Genomic DNA, 22,621 nt, shown 5'->3' on the forward strand with positions numbered 1-22,621 from the left:
AGAAAAGCATTTATAGTCTTTCCCCCCTCCCATCCTCCTCTCCCTCTCCCCTACTGCTTCGACTCCTCCCCATTTGCTCTACACTCCTATCCCCCCACCCCAAGTAGTAATTAAGGTCCCTTCCCAGCATTACCTACCGATCAAGGCAGAATTACTAACGAGAATACTTATTTTGCAAATCTCTCCTCCGTGTTTCGATCATCAAGAAGCTTTGACGAAATGAAGATAAATGTACATGTGTGTCTTGATAGTTTGTACACATCTGGTATGTTTGAGCTGCGAAATGATGGTGCAATTAAGTGAAATAACGTACACAATGATGCAATTAAGTGCATGTCTGCAGGTAAGATAAATCAGTAAACACACATGCACTGTGGATTAGTGACAGCACGTGAACACTGCAATGCTGGCCACGTCTTGCCACCTTAATAACTTCACTGCTATGCTACCGTGGCCCGGCAAGTATATATGACACTGTGGAGGAACAGTGACTATAGTTAACAGCATCAGTCAACCAGGCATTCGCTATTAGCTGTCTAAATCTCGATCTGCCATTCCCTTAGTAACTAATAAACCCATGTGTTGCATCCAATCACTGCATCCCTAGGATATACATTCTCTCTCTCTCTCTCTCTCTCTCTCTCTCTCTCTCTCTCTCTCTCTCTCTCTCTCTGTAGTCCCGCCGGTCATTGAAAGGGCGAAGCGAGCTCGAGATCGTGCACGGCTGTCCAGCGCGATTTGTCACTGGCTGCACGTGTTGTGACCTGTAGACCTCATGGATTTGGCAGTCTCTGAAATATCCTGAAGGGACTGGAGCCCTAGTTACATTTCTTGCTTGGGGCCACTGCATGGGAGCTGAAGAACCTTGGAACGCCACTGTGTCCAGGGTGGCGTGCTATGGTTCGTCCATGGGTGATGCGTCCATTCATTCACTGCCTCTCCCTAGATCTTGATCATTCATTCAGTCGCACACACACACACACTGTGTGTGTGTGTGTGTGTGTGTGTGTGTGCGTGATGGATGGATGGTTTTAATTTTAGGCGCCGCAACTACAAAGATCATGTAGCGCCTCTACAATATATTAATTAAGACAATATTGATAAGAAATTAAAAACAATTAAAAACAATTAGAAAAAAAAGTAACTAAAAAAACTAAAATTACAATAGTTAAATGAAACATTAAAAATACATATAATAAAATGAAATAAAATTCACACATTGGGGAGAAGCCCAGCTTCTCCCAGGTACCTGTAAACGTCATGGCCGGGGGCCAGACATGCTGGACCAAGCACCTTTGAGAGAAGGTAGACACCGCTATCGCTACCGCGACACCGGTAGAGGTAGCGGTGTCGTAACTCGATTAAACTAGGGCACTCTACCTGAAGGTGCCGCACGGTGAGCGGCACCAAGCAGTCATCACAATAAGGTTGTGGGTCCCTGGTCAACAGGTACCTTTGTGTAAGGTACGTGTGACCTATGCGCAGTCGCGCCAATAAAGTCTGTGCACGGCGATCCCGGACATGGGAGTATGTCCACTGAGGGATAGTGGAAGTAGTGATCTCTCCCATTTTCGAGGTTGCGACCCCCGTTAGCCATCTCCTCTGCCAAATTGCTGCAATCACCACACGAATAAAATTAAATAGGTCTCGAAACGGAACAGGGGCAGGAGATGGAGCGCGACTTGCTGCCTCTTTAGCGAGGCGATCTGCGTGTTCATTCCCGGAACACCTACGTGACCAAACAGGGACCCAACAGAACCCAACACGATATCCTCGTTTGGTAAGAAGATATAGCCACTCCAGGGCTGATAAAACCAAAGGGTTAAGGGAGACAGTGCAAGAGAGAGCAGTAAGAGCACTGCGATAGTCACTAAAACTGTAAAAGACGAAACAGGAAGAGTAAAAATTGTCTGTAAAGCTAGGACTATGGCAGACAGCTTCGCAGTAAAAACGGACGCCACTGAAGGAAGGCTGCCACACCGATAAAAAGAGGGGAAAACCACACTAAACCCAACGCCTGCGTCGGATTTGGAACGATCAGTAAAAACGGGGATATCATCAGAATGGATAAAAAAAAAAAAAAGTGTTCTAAAAACCGTGTGTGGGACAGAGCTGGCACAAAATCCTTCTTGCCATCCATGACAGGAGGGTGTGTGTGTGAGGGCCCTGCTGCTGGGAGAGGCGAGCCCGGCACCCAAAAACACAAATTTCGCACACCCAAGATCGTTACAGGAAAGAGAGACCGTAAAAGCGTAAGTTAGAGTTGAAAAGTCATATCTCGAAAAGTATATACATTTGCGACGGAAATTATATACAGATAGTCTACCATAAATCAATTAACTACATTTCTCGACAGGAAAAGAAAAAAGAAGAAAAAAAAAAAAAAGCATAAACCATATCAGAGATCCCATGGTTGGGTGAAACTGCGATTGACCAAACTGCTGAGTTTCAGTAATCTACCGTAGGTATAGCAGTCGACCCAGCTTATGAATGATGTACACAACCGTGGACCAGTGTTTGAACAGAATTAATCTTCGTCCAGCTAGGTATTTCCTCATAAAAGTTATACATTTCTTAAATTGTATTTTAATATACTTACCTCATTAATCTATTCATTGAAATTCATATTTTGTCAAAAAGTATCCCTTAATCCCAAACCTTTGTAACTTATATTGATGTACGTATATTATATATACAATGTTAAACGCTTATTATTAGCTACTTAAACATATCATGCTTTAAGTACCTAATAATCGCTGTACGGTATTTGTGTAGGTACTCTTTGTGTTACCATCTTATACGGACTATATGACTATATGACATTTAGTGTATATTATATTTCTCCCACCACGTTATTGATTGACATATGACCATTGACCACTTCTTGTTAGCGCCTTATTCTAATCACTCACTCACCACTTCTTGTTTTGTTACTATTTCCGCTATACATACCTGAGATCTTCCTATACCAATAAGCATCATTCTGAGTATTAATGATTTGTTGCACCCTCCCTATAGCATTCTTAGAATTCCTTTGTGGTACCTAGACGGAAAAGAAGTGCAATACGTATATGTCGCTTCATAGTTTATGCTTTTGTCGTCTGGTGATCCAATGATAACGTACTTAAACATATAGTATATATATATATATATATATATATATATATATATATATATATATATATATATATATATATATATATATATATATATATATATATATATATATATATATATATATATATATATATATATTGATTGATTGATTGATTATGTTCTCAGATTAATAGTAGAGAAGAGCTGTCTGTAGTGGATTATTGCATTAAGTTACACTATTAAAATATTTTTCATATTGTAGAGCACCTGTTTAGCAGTCTCACGTGAGGCTGTCATTGCATTATTGGTACACGTGTTACAGAAACTTGTACGTCTGACAGCGCAGTGTAGCACATTTGGCGAGCGCTCATTGGTTAATAGGATTTGACACCCACAGCCTCTACCAATGCCAATAATTATGATAATTATTTTCTTTATTCAGTATTTTTGTATAGTAAACGAAATCAACATGCCGTATTTTGGCAAGACCCTTGTGGAATTGCTCAGAAGTACGCCTTTTAAAACTAAGCAATACTAAACACTAGTCAGTTTGAAAATCATTTGAAGTACATTGAGTTTTCTGGTTAAAGATTATGTTCATATAGGAAATGCATGTATGCAGAAAATCTGGAGATATAGGTAGTCATTAAGAGTTTTACAAGGAAAAGAGAGAAAATGAGAGATGATACCCGAAAAATATGCATATGTGTGATATGCAAGCAATATCACACATACTCATACCAAAAATATTAATAAGGAAAAAAAATCAAACCAATAAATGAACAGGAAACGTACAGTACCAGGACCGGACCGGTAAAGAGATGATTATAGGATCAGTTACAGGGTTGAGAGTTACTGAGCCATCCATATTGTATAGAATATAAATGACCACGTTTGCACCAGTATTGAAAAAAAATAGGTGATGTATTTGAGTATATAATTATTATGATGAGTTGATATAAAACTATTATATTGAGGTTTGAAGACAAGAGACGGAGAGAGGTGCCAAACAGTCCATGTTGTAGAAACTATTAACACACACGTATTCCCATGATGAAGATACTGTTTATGGTCAAGAAAATAATTAAGAGGACATGTGTGGACAATATATAGGTAGATATAGGAATATTGAAGGAGTGCAGTACGAGAACAAAGGGTCAGGCAGCGTGGCGCGGGGCGGGGCAGGGCGACGGCAGTGTTTACAAGTGACAGGTGGGAGGGAGACAGCCTGACAGTGACGGTGGGATCTGAGGTGCCGGTACTGTCTCTCTCAACACTTGCTGGTATTGTTTGTGGCACTGTTACCATGTACAGGCTCCTGGTGGCTGTGCTGGTGTCGGCGATGGCGGGCGTGTGTCTGGCCGAGGTGGAGCAGACGGATGGGGAGGCAGGTAATAACGGTGACAGCATGATAGGACTGTGGCATGTTGGCTTTTGAATTACTGTTATTGTAAACATTGGAATGTCGTAAGTGTGACGACATTGAATACTTGACAAGTTCTCCTGGTACTAATTATTTAGTGTCGATCTTGAATTTTGGAAATTTTAGTGAGAATCAACATGATAAAGGATTAGAGTTGGGTGGTAAGGACATGAGGGGGTTGGCCATGCAGCAGGGATGAGGGCCTCTGTCCATGGTTACCGTTGTACCGTTGATGGAGTTGTAAGCCGATCAATGATCATCCTCGGTGTACACATTGATAACGTCAGATCCTTTCTTGGATAAGTTGTTCCGAGTGGTTAGTTAAGGGTTATCAAGATATCACGGTTCTTGACATTCACAAGTAACTCGTTATATACCTAATATTGGAGTAATCTTTTCAAATACTTTGAAGTCAATCTTCAAGTCAACTTGGAGCTAAAAGAACCTGTGGTGCTCAAGTGTGTCTCGGGGCCATAGCATTATCAAGACATTAGTCTTGCAGTAAATTTTTTATATCTGTATCTGTGTTTACCAAATCAAAATGTTTGATGTATCAGAACACAGTTTTGTAAATCATGCAGCATTCTCTCCTCTCTCTCCTCTCTCTCTCTCTCTTCTCTCCTCTCTCTCTCTCTCTCTCTCTCTCTCTCTCTCTCTCTCTCTCTCTCTCTCTCTCTCTCTCTCTCTCTCTCTCTCTCTCTCTCTCTCTCTCTCTCTCTCTCTCTCTCTCTCTCTCTCTCTCTCTCTCTCTCTCTCTCTCTCTCTCTCTCTCTCTCTCTCTCTCTCTCTCTCTTCTCTCTTCTCTCTCTCTCTCTCTCTTCTCTCTCTCTCTCTCTCTCTCTCTCTCTCTCTTTTTTTTTATACAATAATACAGTAAATACAAGAGCAAGTTACATCGTACATTACATACATTTAGCAACTTTAAATAACTAAAGGGCCATTTTTAGTGTACCCTATCTAAAAGTTAAAACTCTAACTCTCCTGCCAACACAAAAACCAGTCATTAATAGTTTTCTTAAAATCCTGCAACGAGCAGTCACTTATATCCAGTTGTGTGGCTAGAATAATGTTCCACCATCCTACGTAAGTATACACAAACTGTCGCTGGTGGTGCCACATTCTGCATCGGGGCTGCAGGAGTTCCTTGGGGGCGACGGTGACAGCTCGGGTGTGCACTTCAGCCAGTCGGGATGGCTGCCGGAGCGCCTCTAGATGGCTCACGTGACACACGTGCACCTTATACATAACGGTGATTCCCGCCACGTCCCTCCGGTGTTGAAGACTGTGGAGGCATGGCTCCTGGCCGGTGTTATTGCCTTTAATGAGTCGCGCCGCCCTCTCCTGCACTTTGTCTAAGAGAGCAAGGTGCGTGCGGGCCGCGCCTCCCCACGCTAGGCAAGCGTACTCCAGCGAGGATCTAACTTGAGCTTTATACAGCAGCTCTAGTCCCTCGCTGTCCAGGAGCCACGATATCCTCCTCAGAGAGGCCAGCTTCCCCGATGCCTCTCTGGCAAGCCGCTCAATGTGCGTCCTGAAGGTCAGTTCGCGGTCGTAGGTGACCCCCAGCACCTCCACCTCGTCCTGCGGCGTTAGTGTTTCCCCACTGAAGTCGAGTTGCAGGGCTGGCCTCGACCTGGAGGCAACGAGCAGCTTTGTCTTTGCGGGCGAATCTCACTTGCCATGCACTGCCCCAGGCTGTGATTTGTCTCATCGTGTTGCTGAGTCGGGACATCGCAGCGGCTTCTTCCCGGAGCTGAAGCTATGGGTCAGCGTGATGTCGTCTGCGTAAGCCCTGGTGTTTGGGAGGAGGTGCAGCAGGTCATTTATATACAGGTTCCATAGCAGAGGGCCGAGGCAGCTCCCCTGAGGGACACCTGCTTTGACGGGCTGCACCTCAGACTCTTGTCCTCCAACAGTCACTCTCAGGTACCTGTCACTCAGGTAGTCACTGAGGAGTGACAAGAGGGCCCGTTTACTCCTGCAGCACGTAGTTTGTTGACCAGAGCTGCATGCCACACCCGGTCAAAAGCGCCCTCAATGTCCAGCGCCACGACGGCAGTGGCCTTGCCTTGATCCAGGGCAGCGCTGAGGTCTGTTGTTAGCAGCAGGTGCAGGTCAGCCGCTGACCGACCCTGCCTGAAGCCGAACTGCCTTGTACAGATAAGGTGGTGCCGCTCGAGGTGCTCAGCGATTCGCGAGCCCACGACGGTCTCCATCACCTTACTCAGTACAGGCAGCAGGGAAACAGGGCGATAGTTTTTTTGGGACACTTTTATCACATTTTTTATGCACTGGCACAACACTGCTGGTTTTCCATATTTGTGGCCACGTACTGGTCTGAAAGCACTGATTGAACAGTGCGGCGAGTGGGTGGGCCAGTTCACTAGCACACTGGCGAAGCAGTCGGGGGCTAATTTTGTCCGGCCCCACAGCCTTTTTTTCGTCCAGGTTCAGCAGTACCTTCCTCACCTCTATTTCATTTGTTTTCACTGTCACTATTTTGTCCTGCACTATTTCTGGGAGAGTGGGAGGAGCTTTTTCAAGGTTGGGGATGCACATTTTTCCGGCAAAGTGTTTTGCCAATACGTTTGCCTTGTCCTGGGCAGTATGAGCCATGCTGCCGTCCCCCCGCACGAGAGAGGGGATGGTAGTGACTCGTTCGTCCCCTTTTTTGTTCTTTAACTATGCTCCACCACCTTTTTGTCCCCACTTGGCCGCCTTTCAGTTTTCCCTTGAGGTTCTCTCGCCACCGTCCAGTAGCCCACTCCTGAGTGTCCCTCATATGCTGGGTCGCCTCTCTATGCCTTCGCCTGTTTCGCGCCGTGGGGTGCCTCTTGTAGGCTTGCCATGCCCGGTACTTGGCGTTAGAGGCAGTGCGACACTCGGGTCCAAACCAGGGCTGATCAGAAGCCTTGGATTTGTACTGTGAGTGCGGCACCCAGCGTGCCTGCAGAGAGTGGAGAGTCTCGGTGAACCGCCTCGCCTGCAAATCGGTGTCTCCTTGCAGCACGCTCTGCCAGTCCCACCCCCTCAGAGCGGCTCGAAGTGCTCCCCAATTGGCAGCCTCCCACTTCCAGAGGGTGCGAGTGTGGCACTCCTCACGTGGTTTGCGGAAGTGGAGCTTGGTGAGCACAGCCACATGATCTGAGGTGCCCACGAAATCTAGCGGTGTGGGCTGGGAGATCCGTCACCACCGGATCTCTCTCTCTCTCTCTCTCTCTCTCTCTCTCTCTCTCTCTCTCTCTCTCTCTCTCTCTCTCTCTCTCTCTCTCTCTCTCTCTCTCTCTCTCTCTCTCTCTCTCTCTCTCTCTCTCTCAGTAATGAGGATGATAAAACAAGAAATAATGGGTTCAAGCCAGATAGGAAATAATGAGCTCCAACTGCTAACTCTGTACAAGGGCCTTATCCGTCCTTGTATGGAGTACTTTTCACATGTTATGGGGTGTTTGGTAGGATGGAATCAAAAGCTTTTCGCATCAACTCCCCTCTTCTGACTGTCTTCAGCCTCTTTCTCACTGCCAGAATGTTGTATCTCTTGCTCTCCTACTGCTATTTTTCATGCTAACTGCTCTTCTGATGTTGCTAACTGCATGCCTCCCTTCCTTCTGTGGCCTCACTGCAGAAGGCTTTCTCCTTCCTCTCATCCCTATTCTGTCCAACTCTGATGCAAGAGTTAACCAGTACTCTCTATCTTTCATACCTTTCTCTGGTAAACTCTGGAACTGCATGCCTGCTTCTGTGTTTCCAACTTCCTGTGACTTGACTTCTTTTTAAGAGAGGTTTCAAGGCATTTGTCCCTGTCTTTTGCATAACTATTAGACCTCTAAGGGGGCTGGCAACCGTGGACCTTTTCTAAAGTTTTCTGTTGCCCTTGGCTGGCTTTCCTTCTTAATTAAAAAAGAGCTGAATGGATTGCTCAATGATCAGGTTGTTAGTGTTGATTGTTTTTTGAGGGACAAATTTATGGTGCATGATAGTGTATGTCACTGAACCTACCATAGCGATCTTGTTAGGGAGGCACAAGTGATAGTGTACAATTGTTGTTGTGCAGCTGAGGTGTAGGACAAGTGTGTGTAGTGATGCCTGGGCCAATGAACAGCTGACAGGTATGCTAGTCCCCCCCCCCCTACTTCACTACCCCCTCCCATCCAGATGTTAAAATGTGTTCAACGCACCCAGCACATCTGCTGTCAAACAAGACACCTGTGTACTTGTTAAAAGGTAATTGGCATTATGAAGATTTGTCTACTATTGAAAATTGGGTGTTGTGAAGAGACATTTAATAAGGAGCATTTTGTGTGTTCTGGACTTGAGGTGAAATACTAAGCATTTTTCATAGTGAATTGTTAGTTCTGTACAGGAGCAACTTCTATACAAAGGAGGGATATTTAAAAGAATAGTTTATGGGTCAGAAAACCTTTGGTGGAATGTTACTTATATATAGTAAAGTTTCCCCATACACCATTGTTATCCCAGAACCAGCCTACAGAGCAGGGGAAAAACAAAAAGAAATATTGTAGGCCTGAAAAACATTTCTGCTTGTTTTGTTAGCTTGATTGCTTACATTTTATTGGCCAGGACTGGTACTTTGAGCTTTTCCTGACGATCCTATCATTACATAGTGACCAAATAGAACTGGGCTAATTCATAAGTTTACAATCATTAGTACACATAATATCACTAAAACTCTATGGCTACATTTTGAAATAGGAGGTATCCAAATACTATTCGAGTTCTGGACTACCATTTCATTTTGATAACTAGAACACTTCTTAACATAAACACAAAGGGAAACTTCAAGAAGCTTCCATCTCGCCCACCTGCACATAACACTCCTGTATGGAGTGTGTCTGTCTACAAAATGTTGTTGCCTGTCGTCCCCAAACATTAATAGTCTAATTTTTTTTTTTTTTTTTTTTTTTGTTCCCTGTTGACTTTGTATGAACCTCATTACTGGATACTTCTTGTCTACTATTGCATCCGAGAACTAATTCCTTCTTATCCCTTCAATTTTATTGATGAATGCTATTGGGACTTGCACCTTCTTTAGGCCTTTTTACAGAAATTTGGTGCATTAGAGGCAGAGCAAATCTAAAAAGACATGTATTGTTTGAGGGTATTGTTGAAGGTATAAGGAAAGACATTCATGTGATCCCATGTAGTGATCTTTTTTCTTTACCTTCCGGGGATGTGCATTGATGTTGGGCAGACATCCCAGTGGTGGAAGGGTTTGGCGGCGAGGTGAAGATTGAGGAAGAGAGTGACGTGTTGGTGCTCACCAATGACAACTTCCTGCATGTGGTTGGCCCCAAGACGGCCATTCTGGTGGAGTTCTATGCACCATGGTGAGTGTTACCCAGGAGGATGCCTTCTGTGTCTGTATGTGGATTTGTGTGTTTGTTTTTTGTGCCGTTTCCTTCTCTCTCCCTCTCGAGCATGAGTGATGAAGCGAATCCGACCTGATACAGGTGTGGGCACTGCAAGCGGCTGGAGCCAGAGTATGCTGCGGCGGCCAAGGAGCTGAAGGAGGAGGACATCAGGATAGCTAAGGTAGATGCCACAGTGGAGGAAGAACTGGCTAAGAAGTATGACGTGAGTGGCTACCCAACTCTCAAGCTCTTCAAGAAAGGCCAGTTTGTGGAGGACTACAGAGGTGCCAGGACTGCAGGAGGTAAGCACTTGGGGTTGTATGTAGTGATGGTGCTGTAGTCTTCAGTGTAGAGTTAGTGGCTGCTTGAATTTTTTTTCTGCCTTTGTTGACATTACTCATTGCCAGTTTTGTATGAAAAAGGTGCTGTATTAGTACAGTGACACGAGAGAGAGAGAGAGAGAGAGAGAGAGAGAGAGAGAGAGAGAGAGAGAGAGAGAGAGAGAGAGAGAGAGATGCAAATATTGGAGCATGTCAAGAAAGTAAATGTATCACAGTACGTATTGAAGCATAGGAGAGAAAACAATGAAAAAGAGAAAATTTAAGAATTGTGGGAGAGAAATGTAGGGATGAAAAGAGAATAGTTTTCTATTGGCTAATGTATTTGGTCATCCCTGTAGTCAGTTTGTAGGAATAGATCAAATAGAGAATTTTTAGCTTTATATTGGCTCTACCCAAACCTTCAATGTATTAAGTTTGTTGTAATGTAATTGTACAGTTGTCCATTTTCCACTGCCAGTAAGTCCACTAATCCTTTCCACAGCTCTTGTTGAGTACATGCGCATGCACGCTGACCCTAACTACACTCCCCCACCCTCCGAAGTTGTGGTCCTTTCTGCTGCAAACTTTTCCAAAGTTCTGGAGTCGAAGGAAGTCGTTCTAGTTGATTTCTATGTGACAGGTTGCCGCCACTGTCAGGCTGTGAGTACTGTGGTGGTGGTGGTGGTTGTGTCTAGAGTGGTGGGAGCATGGCCAGGAACTTGGGCTAGTTCAGGTCAAGTGATATCACCATGTCTGATGTTTGTACTGTTAGTGTTTAATTTTTTGAGTTAAGGTTATTAAATATTGAGAAAATTATTTGGCTTGAGAAAGTGAATTGTGAAATAATTAATTAGTGAGAAAAACTTTGAGCTTGGGAGAAAAATGTAGATCAAAGCTCATTTGTAAATGTTTGTAGTGATATAAGAGGTAGCAGAAAATGGTTTAAATCATTGAAATCCATTTGTATATTTTTAAGTAGCAATAAAAAGTAGAAAAAAAGAGAAGCAGTAAAGTCCATATATAAATCTATGTAGTGAAGTAAAAAAAAAATAGTTGATAAAAAATAGTAAAAGCTAATCATTAAAAGTTTAAAATCCACATGTAAATCTATGCAATGATGTAAAAAATCAAAGTTAATCAGAACCAAATGAAGTATAAAGTTAAAAAGAGAAGTATCATAAAAATTCACATTTATGTAGTGATATGAAAAAACAAATTCCACATTTTGAATTCTTTTTCTAGTATGTGTATGTAGTGTTCCAGCATTGAGTGACGTGTGTTCCACAGCTTGAGCCAGACTTTGAAGGAGCGGCGCGGGACCTGAAGGAGGAGGGCGTCACTCTGGCCAAGGTCAACGCACAGGTGGAGAGCGATCTCTCCAAGGAATATGACATCAAAGGATACCCAACACTTATAGTGAGTCCTGCGTGTTCTTCTTATGTTGTTATTGTATTTTGTATTTTTTTTTTTTTTCATGGCCAAGAGCAACAAAGGGAAAGAGAAAAGTAAAGTCCAGTGTTGTTTGATCTCTTGAGACTAGTGTGCATTATTAGGCTCTCTCTCTCTCTCTCTCTCTCTCTCTCTCTCTCTCTCTCTCTCTCAGCATATTTACTATATTCAGCTCCCACTATACAGAATATCTTTGAGTTGCGTGTGTTCACCAATATGCAATTCTTTCTGTATCTTGTCTTATTGCTCCAGTCCCTCCTTAGGATCTCCAAAAGTGGAGGTGCCTCTTGTGTTTTGCCTCTGCTAATTGGGGGTCTGAGGAGGTATTGTGCAGTTTTTCCTTGGAATGACTACTGCTTCCATGTCAGAGATCCATCTCTGTGCTGAGCCTATAACGTAGGTGATAGTCTGACATGAAGGCATACATTCCTCACTCTTTCTCCTGACTTAAGCCTTCCAAAACCTTGGTTTAACATAGCCTGAATCTTATGCACTTTATATTTTTGCTTGGAATCGTACAAGGTCTGTTCTCCAACTACACTTCTGTCTACATTTCAAATGCAAGAGTTAAGCATTACTCTCATTCATTCACTCCTTTCTCTGGTATACTCTGGATCTCCCTGTCTGCTTCCATGTTTTCACCTTCCTATGGTTTGAGGTCTTTCAAGAGGGAGGTTTCAAGACAGTTATCCTGAAAAATTTCACCACTGCTTTTGAGTCTGGTTTGGGACTGGCATCTCAGTGAGCCTTTTTTTTTTTCTTCCTTAGTTGGTGCTTCTGTTTAAAAATAAAGAAATAGCTAATGAAGGTTTAGTCCTATTCAAACCAGCAAGTATTATGACCTTGCTGTCAAAGTTAGTTTCCCATTAACAGGTGAAGGATGGAGTGGTTCAAACTTTCTTGTTTTGCACCTGTCTCACTTGTTTTATTTGCATATGGGAATGCTTGTATTCAGATGGCCAAGGCAGTGTTATTTGGCTGACAAATCATGTGTTCTATTTTCAGGTGTTCCGCAAAGGGAGACAGTTCGAGTACAAAGGTAGACGTGATCAGGAGGGCATTGTAGAGTACATGAAGGAGCAGGTCAAGCTGCCATCCAGAGAGGTCACCACAGTGCTGGAAACGAGTAACAATTTTGCCAGGACTGATGCCAACATCATTGGATACTTCCCCGAGAAGAATGATATGTTTGAGGAGTATGTTGCAACAGCCAATGAGCTGAGAGGTGAGGAAGTTGTGTATGTTATGTTCACCTAATTATGCTTCCCTGGTTGTGATTTACAGAGAACTAAGTTGTATCCGTAGGGTGTTGACTTGTTTGGCTGATCATTGCTAGTACAGCCAGACATCAACATTCCTTGTCTGGTAACAACAAAAAAAATACATAATTAGGTAGTGTTCCTAAAAGCTTCTAGCCTCTCTACTAGGATGATATGTGCTCCCTTAAAAGTCCAACCACCAATAGTTTGAGTTTGTGTTCTTAGTTCTTACTACTTCCTAGATTCCTCCATGAAGTATTGGATGATCTCATTCACGTGGTACAGTCCTCCCATGGCAGCATGACCACCTTTCCCTCTTCTTTTAAGAGGGAGGTGTCGAGGCATTTGCTCCCTAATTTTGGCTGACACTTTTCTTTGTAGAGAACCAGCACTCAAGTGGGCCCTTTTTTTTTTTTTTTTTTTTTTTTTTCCTTGGCTGGCCCTCTTTCATACATAAAAAAAAAAAAAGCATATCGTTCATTAATCACTGGCCATTCTTGAGACACTTCTTAGTCTACAACTAGCTCCAGTCATTAATTTGGCTAGGTATTGCAAAACCTATTTTCTTTTTATTATAGATGCTTAAGAGATTTCACAATGCTTCTAGAGCTTTGAATTATTGCATATTGCATTGAGAGCTGAATACTCTGCCTATACATTCAGCACCAACACATCAGTTCATGAAAAATCAGATCAATCTCTTGATGAAACCATGAATGTTAAAGACTGGTTGTACTAGTTGTGTTGTTTTTAGTAGTAATGATGGTTAAGATCTGTTTATAAAGGAAAATACTGTTGGTGGGGAAGTTGATGGATTACTTGATGAACTTTTCTCGCTTCATTTTCAATACCTTTTTTTTTTTTTTTTATCTTTTCATCAAGACTTTTGACGCATTTTTTTTTAAATGTATATATTTTTAACTTCATCTTACTACTATTAACTTTCTACTCCCACCATGATAATTTTTCTAAAGTTTAAGTTGTAAAGTATCCTATTGAGTTTGAAGTGATGATCTCTTTACTATTTCAGGAAAGCTGCCATTCTTCCACACATTTGATAGTGGTGTTGCCAGTCACCTGAAATTGAAGGAGAACACTATCACTGTCATTATGCCAGAGATATATCACTCTAAATATGAGGAAAAGGTCTTCAGGTATACTAAGGTGAGCACAACAACTCAATGAAGATATACTCAGCTTTACTTTGTCAGCATCTTGAAATCTTATTTTAATCTTTCCTGATGACTCTCAATTGATACTAACCTTCCTCTGTTCCATTACCAGGCCACAGGGACATACAAAGAGATGGCTCCCTGGATCACCAAGAAGAGTGTTCCTCTAGTGGGCCAGCTCACCAAGGAGAACCAAGCCTTCAAGTATGAGAAGAGACCACTCATAGTTGTATACTATGATGTCAACTTCTCACACCAGTACATCAAAGGTTGGTGTGTTGTGCTTTGATTGTGTTGGGAGGATGCTGATGTTGCTCAAGACAGGTTTGGCAAATATTTCCCTGTTGTGCATAGTAGATTTCAAACCACTCCATAACTCGAGGTCTTGACGAGGCTTTTTGACTACACTGCACTGTGCTAACTAGAACATTGATTATTTCACTTCACTATACAATAATTCAGAGCATTAAAATCAGTGTATGGGATCCTTGAAAGTATACATAAGGAAGGGTTATAATAGATTTTGTAATTTCTTGCCAGTACAATGTTTAGAGGTGGCAGTAGAACTAGTAAAGATTAATTCTAGGCTGTGCAATGTTCAGGGATGTCTGCAGAACAAGAGAATGTACCTTAGTGGTTAATAATTGAGATGAGCCAAATACCAGTGAGGATTAAACTTGAATGCATGCTATTGATGTAATCTTTGTGTATTTTTGTTCTTTATAGAAGAGTGCAAATTGTTATTGGTGTGGTAAGGTGTTCTTTATATTGTAGACAAGAGTGCACAAACACTGGTTGGCTAGCTATTTTTGCCTTAATTTTTCAGTTTTAGTATTGAAGACGTATTAAGTTTTTGACTCTTGAATTTTTTTCCTTTATTTTTTAGTTAGCCTGTCCTAATATGGATTTCCTCTCGAGAATGGAGACTAATTTTTTGCTGTTTCTTGGTTTTAAAGAAATGGCAGTTTCATGAGACTTCTACTTCTGACTTATTTTTTTTTTTGCTACAGCCAGTCTGTTAAAGTAGTTTCTTGCCCAAAATGGAAATTGACTCCACTTTGAAATGTTAGGAGATCAATTTCTTGGCTGTATTGGTATGATTCTCTACTCCTAATCCCTTTTAAGTTGGTTTTTATTTATTTTTTTTTTTTTTTACCGATTCATCAGTCACTAATAGTAATTTGTACCCCCAACTAGGAAATTAACTAGGTTTTGAAATAGACAGATTTCTTTAAGGTTCTATAGGAGACTGGCTGCTGCAAACATAAGATGGAAGATTCTTATAATCTTGATCTTTACAACCAGTTTCAAAGTGTGATTTGTTGCAGATACACAGTTCATCCGTAACAAGATCCTCCCTGTGGCAGACAAGTACAGAGACATTACTTTTGCTATTGCCAATGAGGAACAGTTTGAAGATGAAATCAAGAGCTTAGGATTGGAAGACTCTGGAGAAAATGTTAATGTGGGTGCTTTCTCTGCCAAATTCAAGTGAGTGCCCCTCCATCTATTAAATATATGTATACACTTAACCCTCGGCTATCGTGCCCAATTGGGGCTGAAATAGCTGAAAACGCGATAGCCGAATTGATCTTGGCGAGAAGGTGGTTTTGGCCAATGAGTGCTCATATATCCCGTGACGTCATGGCTGGGCGTGCGATAGCAGGCATCTGAGGTCGCGATAATGAAATTTTACCTTTTCATGGGTGCTTGATAGCAATAAAACGTGATAGCTGAAGTCGCGATAGCCGAGGATTGACTGTATTTTCCACATGTCTGTCATACCAGGCCAGCAGTACTAGACAAAACACCACTGTCTTTGCCTACTCAACCATTTTAATGCACCATAAGAGCTTAGGCATGACACAGCTGGCCATATAAATTTCCTAATAGGTGTAGAATTTTAGATCTTTACAACTTGGAGGTAACTCTATCAAGCCATCTTTTGTACCCTGGCATCCCCTTCATCTGTTGTGATTCAGTCTGTTTATGGCAGGTATCCAATGGAACCTGAGGAGGACTTCAGTACTGATGTGTTGGAGGAGTTTGTTAAGCAGTACAAGAAAGGTGAGTTTGTGTTTTGGTCTTGAATATTCCTGATCTTTCCTCTTTTACCTTCACACATATATTATAACTTCTTTTCACCATACTCGTAATTTCTCCTTGTAACTTCATGCACAATCACATACCTTCATGTTAATACACCACATATCTACATTTCAAAGTGCTTTCAAATTTCTGGTCTCACATATATAGCTTGATTTTAGGATGCTTTCAAATGTTTACTCTCACTTACAGCTTCATTTTTCACTTTACCATACTCTTAATCTCGCTTCTTTTATAACCACTTTTGCCTCATGGCTTCAATTTGAGAAACTTCTAAATCTCACCTCTTTTACCATCACATACTTGTACCACAAAGCTTTAATGCAAATCCAAGTAAGTAGTTTCTTAACTTCTGCGTAACATTTCCAGGCAAGGTGCAGCCCTATCTGAAATCCCAGCCAGTGCCTAAGAGACAGGACGGCCCAGTGAAGGTACTTGTTGCTCGGAACTTTGAGGATGAGGTGATGAAGACGGAGAAAGATGTCTTGGTGGAGTTCTATGCCCCGTGGTGTGGCCACTGCAAGAGCCTGGAGCCCGTGTACAAGAAATTGGCCAAGCAACTCGCCAAGTCCAACCCAGATGTGGTAGTGGCCAAGATGGATGCCACAGCCAATGATGTTCATCCAAGCTTCAAGGTGGATGGTTTCCCCACCCTTTACTTTGTCAAGGCTGACCAGAAGGATAACCCCATTGCATTCAGTGGTGATCGCTCCCTGAAGTCTCTTAAGGTAAGGATTATGGGAAGTGATTGCGTTAAGGATTATGGGAAGTGATTGTGTGTGTGTGTGTGTAATTCACCTTGGTCGCCTGCTGGTCACCCAGGTAGTCTTCCCCATTATGGAGCGAGCTCAGAGCTCATAGACCGATCTTCGGGTAGGACTGAGACCACAACACACTCCACACACCGGGAAAGCAAGGCCACAACCCCTTGAGTTACATCCTGTACCTATTTACTGCTAGGTGAACAGGGGCCACACATTAAGAGGCTTGCCCATTTGCCTCGCTGCCTCTAGGACTCGAACCCGGCCCTCTCGATTGTGAGTCGAGCGTGCTAACCACTACACTATGCAGGGTGTGTGTGTGTGTGTGTGTGTGTGTGTGTGTGTGTGTGTGTGTGTGTGTGTGTGTAAGACAACTGAAGGAATATTTTTGTATCATTATCACCAGAATATTCTAACATTTATATTCATTGTTGCAGGAGTTTGTCAGCCAAGAGTCCTCAAGCAAAGGAGACAAGACAGCTAAGGATGAGCTTTAGTACATTAAGAGCCAAGATTGGATGGTATGGTGTAGTTTAGCAAGTGTAGTTGCTGTAGTAGTAGCACTAGCAGTAGCAGCTGTAGTGTAGCAAAATCTTGGTGCAGTTCCTGTGAAATTTAGGGGTTTTTGTTTTCTTGTTCTTGCACAGTTGAAACATGACAGTTAGGTTGCTCTTAGGGTTTTAATTTTTTGTTTACTTTTTTTACTGCTTTCTTCGTTTTCATTGCTTTTCTCTAGTTTTTTATTGCTTCATTCACTGCATTGTTATTGAGTGAGTTGTGCAGGACATCCCCTACAGGAGCTTGTCATCACATTGATCTGAGTCAGTACTTAGTATAACATATAGGGTTGGTTTGGTCTACACAATATTTGTGTAGTGACACTGTCAAAGTTGTGACTTAGAGTAGCAATGCTCATGTCATAAGTATGTGCACTGTGCAGTAGACACTCTGTAATCAGATCAGTGGAGGGAAGTCCAACTAAAATGTCTAAAGATCTTGGACAACTGAAATGTAAAAACTTGCTGCATGACCATGGCTCTGTTGATATTGGTAATACTGTATTGCATCAGTGTTCAAGAAATCTTACTGTACAACTGTACAGTTCTTAAAATTTTCACTTACATTGTTTTGGGAAGCAAAGCATAGACTTGATAAATTGTTGTTAGAATGCTTTGCTTTAGATTTCTATAAAAATTCAGTTAAAAATGTGATGGACAGTGATGTGTATCCAGGGTCCTGCAAATATCTATATGAATATTTGATATAGAGTGTTTATTGTACATAACTGGTGGTATGTGAGGATTTGCCAGGTTGTGTAGTGTGGCAGCACTAGTTGCTGTTCAGACTTGCCAGGTTGTGTAGTGTGGCAGCACTAGTTGCTGTTCAGACCATGAGTGTTGCAGTACCAGTGAGTCCTGTGCTTGATAACATAGGCTATGTTAGGTACTGGCTGCCATATCTAATGCCACATATTCCATTCATATATAACATTATAATAATGCATTCCCAATTTCTTAATATTCATGTGGAGTATGGTGATTTTCTAATTTTCTAAAAATAAAACCTCTTGCATATTGAATATTTAAATTCATCAATTAAGCTTTGAATGTTGATTACAGAAATGAATTGAGTGGACAGGGAGTTAGCAAGATGTAGACAAACCCTTTCTCCACTTTCTAACAAACTTGTCTTCCTTGCCTAATTCCTTCACTCTGCTCATTTGTTTCTATCCAGTCTTGTCTACATTTCTGTGAAGTCTCCAGCTTTCATCTTGCCACATAACCCATCATTGTGTATAATACAACAGTGATATTTAAATAATCTTTTACAACATCCATACATACACTCAGACTTAACAGTGTATGAGACTATGATAAAAAATCATAAATGCATCATAATTATAATACATAACTTTCAGCTTTTAACAATTACCAAAAAGTTCAAAGTTCATGCCTTATAAAGTAAAGTTTTATAAGCACAATCCCCTGTCAAGTGAGTTGTATATTTGTAGGAATACATGTACCAAAAAATAAACTGAACATGTCCAAAACAGGCACAAAAACTTGTCAGTCTCAATGAACACAGCAGTATTTACATCAATGAGCAAGACCGGTGCAGTTTTATCAAATTGTCTTTATTGAGGGACAAGTAACGTGGTCTCAATATTTCTGGAGTGTAGTGGTGGTGACTGTACAGTGGTAGGACAGTCTGTCAATTCATTCACTTAGACCTTTGTGATAATTGTCGGATAGGTCATTTGTATCAGTGAAGAGTCCTTTTATGGGGTTATTACCTGGTGTCATCCCCACCTTTAAAGATTTGTTTCTGTAAAGCTTCAAAGAGGGCATTTTGTTGTAATAATGGTATTCTTTAGTCAGTTTCATACTTTACATATCATACTGAATTTATGCATGCAAAAATGCAAAAGGTCTTCATGGCAGACTTTTTAAAGATGATAGGGTGTTCCTAATGAGAAATCCTTTTCAAATATTACCACAATGAAACCCCATGGAAACTTCTTGACACAATTATTTAAGGGTTTGGTCCACAAACTGTAGTGTGGTCTAGAGATAAAGGGTTTGGTCCACAAACTGTAGTGTGGTCTTGAGATAAATGAAAGTAACACCCAACCACTACCTCCTTGTAGCTAAGCACTTGTGGCCTTCATCTAAAAAAGCATAGATTTCACTTGAAAAATTATCTTGCTTCTCATGTCCCAAAATAAATGTCCCAGCAAGACAATGGAGTGTGGTAATAGTAATCTGGTGATAATCTCTCTCCCTGACAGTTCACTTACATTTTACCAGGTGTAAAACAGTATGGATTAAAATACAGTATGCACTGTCTTTGATTATCAAGCTGGCTAAATCACAATCAAGTGGATACATCTCAGCAGTGAAAAGTAACTCTTAACTTGTTTTAAGTTGATTTTTAAAGTTTACATGGTGGTGAATTATTCATTCTTATGTTGTTGACTGTAACTGCGCATTGTATTGATATAGTTCGATGTGACCCTACTGTCATGCGACCTTCCATCAATACAATCAGACTTGATTCTGGCAGGGTAGGTGTGTACTCTCAGCAACTCACAGCACTGCATTCATAGGAGCTGGGAATGCATCGGGTGCTGATACTCACACACACACACACACACACAGACTACCATGTGCATATCCCATCTTGTCTAGCCACCTAGGTTTGTCCTTTCCACATGTGTGTCTGCCCTCATATTGTCTCCACTGCTCAAAAACATTGTTACAATAACTTTTCAGTCTAATATGAACATGAGTGCCTTCAGTAAGAAGCGTCCAAGTTTTCTTAGTGGTCCTTTCCTTTTCTTAACGATGCTTGGTACATCAAATACTGTGGAGTCCAGGCTGATCTCATCCAGGTGCGGTGCATTGGGGCGATGGGAGCCTGGGGAGGGAAGGGGTACTCAGTCTCTAGCAAATACAGATAAGTGAAAAGGATTAATCAACGTCATGTGCTGGAGTAACTTGGCTATTTACATTTTATAGTATTGAGCACGAGTGGCAGGATTATCTGTTTTAATCAAGACTTAATATATCATTGATAGGTAAGTATGATAATGGTGGGCAACAGACACTTACATTGGGAAGTAAGTCACATAGGAAAAGGGAAATTAAATATGAATGTAAAGTATTATCAAAGGCTAGAACATCAGAAATCCCTTCCAATAGGTCTTCCTTTTTCCCTATCCTTGCTTTCTTTCCTTGCATGCCCACACCTCATCCTCTTTCACATATCCTTGCACTATTCTCCCATTTCAGATGTCACTGCTACACGTTTTGTTTAGAGTAAGCATAGAAATACTGCTGTATGACTGTGCATGCTAGTAGATGCGAGTGTTAGTGTAGATGGTAGGAGGGTGTTTAGTTTTGAAGGTTACTTGCTGGAGGAAGACTGTTACATGTATCTAGGCTTGCATGTTGCTGTGGGTGAAGGAACAAAGTATAGAGATGCAGGGATGACAAATGTGACGAAGTACAGGCAACCCCCGTTTAACGAAGGGGTTACGTTCCTAAAAAACACTTCATTAAGCGAAACTTCGTTAAGCGAACCGATTATAACAAGTTTAACCCCTGATTTGAACTTCCATTGAGAGTAAGCAAAGCGAGAGTGCATCATAGTACAGTAGTAAAAGGTTTAATGAAAGTAAAAATTATGAAGTTAAACATTTAGGTAGTTTAATTTAAGTCATTATAATGTACACTAATGTATGTATGTATGTAACTTTATAATGTTGATGATCTTAACTTTATGAAGGGAGGAAGAGTGAAACGGGAAAGACACTAACCGGCAACTTGTGGAATATAAACAAAGTGCGCATCATTTGTACTGCATACAAAACTTATGTACCACATTTCCACAAGGCTTTCCATTTTATCCATTGTAGAGTCACGAGTTCAGGTGGTTCTTTTAGCTTGCAAGGAAGATACGGTCTCACCAGCCTTCTTAATAGAGTCTGCTGACTTGAAAATAGAGACAGTATAATATGGAGTCAAGATAGTGGCCAGCACTGCTATAGTTTTCTGGCCTCTCTCGTGTCTGTGAATAATATCTAGCTTCATTTGGAGAGTAAGAGACTTCCTGGTCTTCTTACGAACACTAGGCCAATTGCAGGGCATTTTGGTGGTAAGTTGAGCTAGGGAAGACAAGCTGCTGCTGACGCTGTTATGTTTTGACTGGGGAGTGAGTGTTGCGCGTGTTGTCCACGAGAGGCTTGATCTTGATCTTTATTCTATAGGTGCCCAGGATTTTTCCTGAGGCAGGCCTTAGTACCAGCAGCTCCTGGTGTATTCAAAAGCCTGTCAGCTTGCGTGATATGGTGGGGCTTTCAAATTTGAAAAAAAATTACCTGGATAAAACTTCGTTAAAGCAAGTTTGGTGTTCGTTAAACGAGCAGATGGTAGTAAAATGAAACCTTCGTTGTAGCGAAATTTCGTTGTGTGAACCTTCGTTAAACGGGGGTTGCCTGTATGTAGGTGTGAGAAGGATGATTGGGGTTTGATGGAACTGAAGGGGAAGTGGTTACAGAGATGAAGGAATATGACTTCTGATGACCTCCTGCACACTCACTCCCCCTCTCCCTCTCTCTCTCCATAGGATGTTCACAAACCCACAGCCACTTAGCTACAGAGAAACATGACTGACTTTCCTGACTTACCATCCTTAGAGTGTGGACAAGCAGACTTTGCTACATTAGAGAACCACACCATGAAGTCTGTGTAGCGTTTGATCTCCTCGTCAGAAATGCTTCTGTAACCTTTGTTGACGACCCCGAGCACGTCAGCCTGGAGGGAAACAGAAGAGGACTGTATATTTTGTACTGGAGCTCCAAGAAGAAACTGCATGTTCCTAACAAGTTACTCAACATGCTCTGTTTGTGTACAAGAAAGAAATTCTGTTAAGTTTACAATAAAGTTTATACATTTTTCTTTACACGTTTCACTGCAACTGTATACAGATGACATGCAAGAACAAAGAGAAATAGACAAAGGATGGGGAAGTTAATTTAAAGGAACAAAGTGGATTCAAGCCTCAAAAGAAAAACGTGCTGCACAAAATACAATGTGGAAAAAGATGTAATGCAGCACCATTGGGGAGACTGCATATACATTATTGAAAATTAACTTACTAAATCC

The 22,621-nt window shown here is 41.6% G+C and overlaps 2 protein-coding genes and 1 long non-coding RNA gene across 5 annotated transcripts in view; 2 read left to right on the forward strand and 1 right to left on the reverse strand.

Moving 5' to 3' along the window:
* The window catches only part of LOC123506316, a 32,202-nt gene that overhangs the window by 8,552 nt on the left and 1,029 nt on the right, over positions 1 to 22,621 (forward strand). The gene's annotated exons all lie outside the window — the stretch shown is intronic.
* On the forward strand, positions 4,280 to 22,414 carry LOC123506313 (protein disulfide-isomerase A4-like). Of its 3 annotated transcripts, none has more exons than XM_045258280.1 (13): positions 4,280 to 4,487; positions 9,729 to 9,864; positions 9,988 to 10,190; positions 10,711 to 10,868; positions 11,496 to 11,624; positions 12,663 to 12,882; positions 13,947 to 14,080; positions 14,201 to 14,357; positions 15,417 to 15,579; positions 16,085 to 16,155; positions 16,564 to 16,922; positions 17,393 to 17,476; positions 22,083 to 22,414. In XM_045258280.1, the coding sequence occupies exons 1-12, from the start codon at positions 4,403 to 4,405 to the stop codon at positions 17,450 to 17,452; spliced, it is 1,875 nt and encodes a 624-aa protein (XP_045114215.1). In that variant the 5' UTR covers positions 4,280 to 4,402; the 3' UTR covers positions 17,453 to 17,476; positions 22,083 to 22,414. The 3 variants fall into 3 exon arrangements, with proteins under 3 accessions (XP_045114215.1, XP_045114216.1, XP_045114213.1); XM_045258281.1 differs by having other exon boundaries at positions 22,228 to 22,414; XM_045258278.1 differs by lacking the exon at positions 22,083 to 22,414 and having other exon boundaries at positions 17,393 to 18,529.
* The window catches only part of LOC123506312 (dentin sialophosphoprotein-like), a 50,577-nt gene continuing 46,718 nt past the window's right edge, over positions 18,763 to 22,621 (reverse strand). The window contains exons 10-11 of the mRNA XM_045258277.1: positions 22,144 to 22,270; positions 18,763 to 20,372 (exon numbers count right to left, since the gene is read on the reverse strand). Coding sequence (XP_045114212.1) covers positions 20,224 to 20,372; positions 22,144 to 22,270 — 276 coding nt within the window. The 3' untranslated portion in view covers positions 18,763 to 20,223. The remainder of the gene's footprint in view (positions 20,373 to 22,143; positions 22,271 to 22,621) is intronic.

This window comes from Portunus trituberculatus, chromosome 19, assembly GCF_017591435.1.
Source record: "Portunus trituberculatus isolate SZX2019 chromosome 19, ASM1759143v1, whole genome shotgun sequence".
In the NCBI taxonomy this organism is placed as follows: Eukaryota; Metazoa; Arthropoda; class Malacostraca; order Decapoda; family Portunidae; genus Portunus; species Portunus trituberculatus.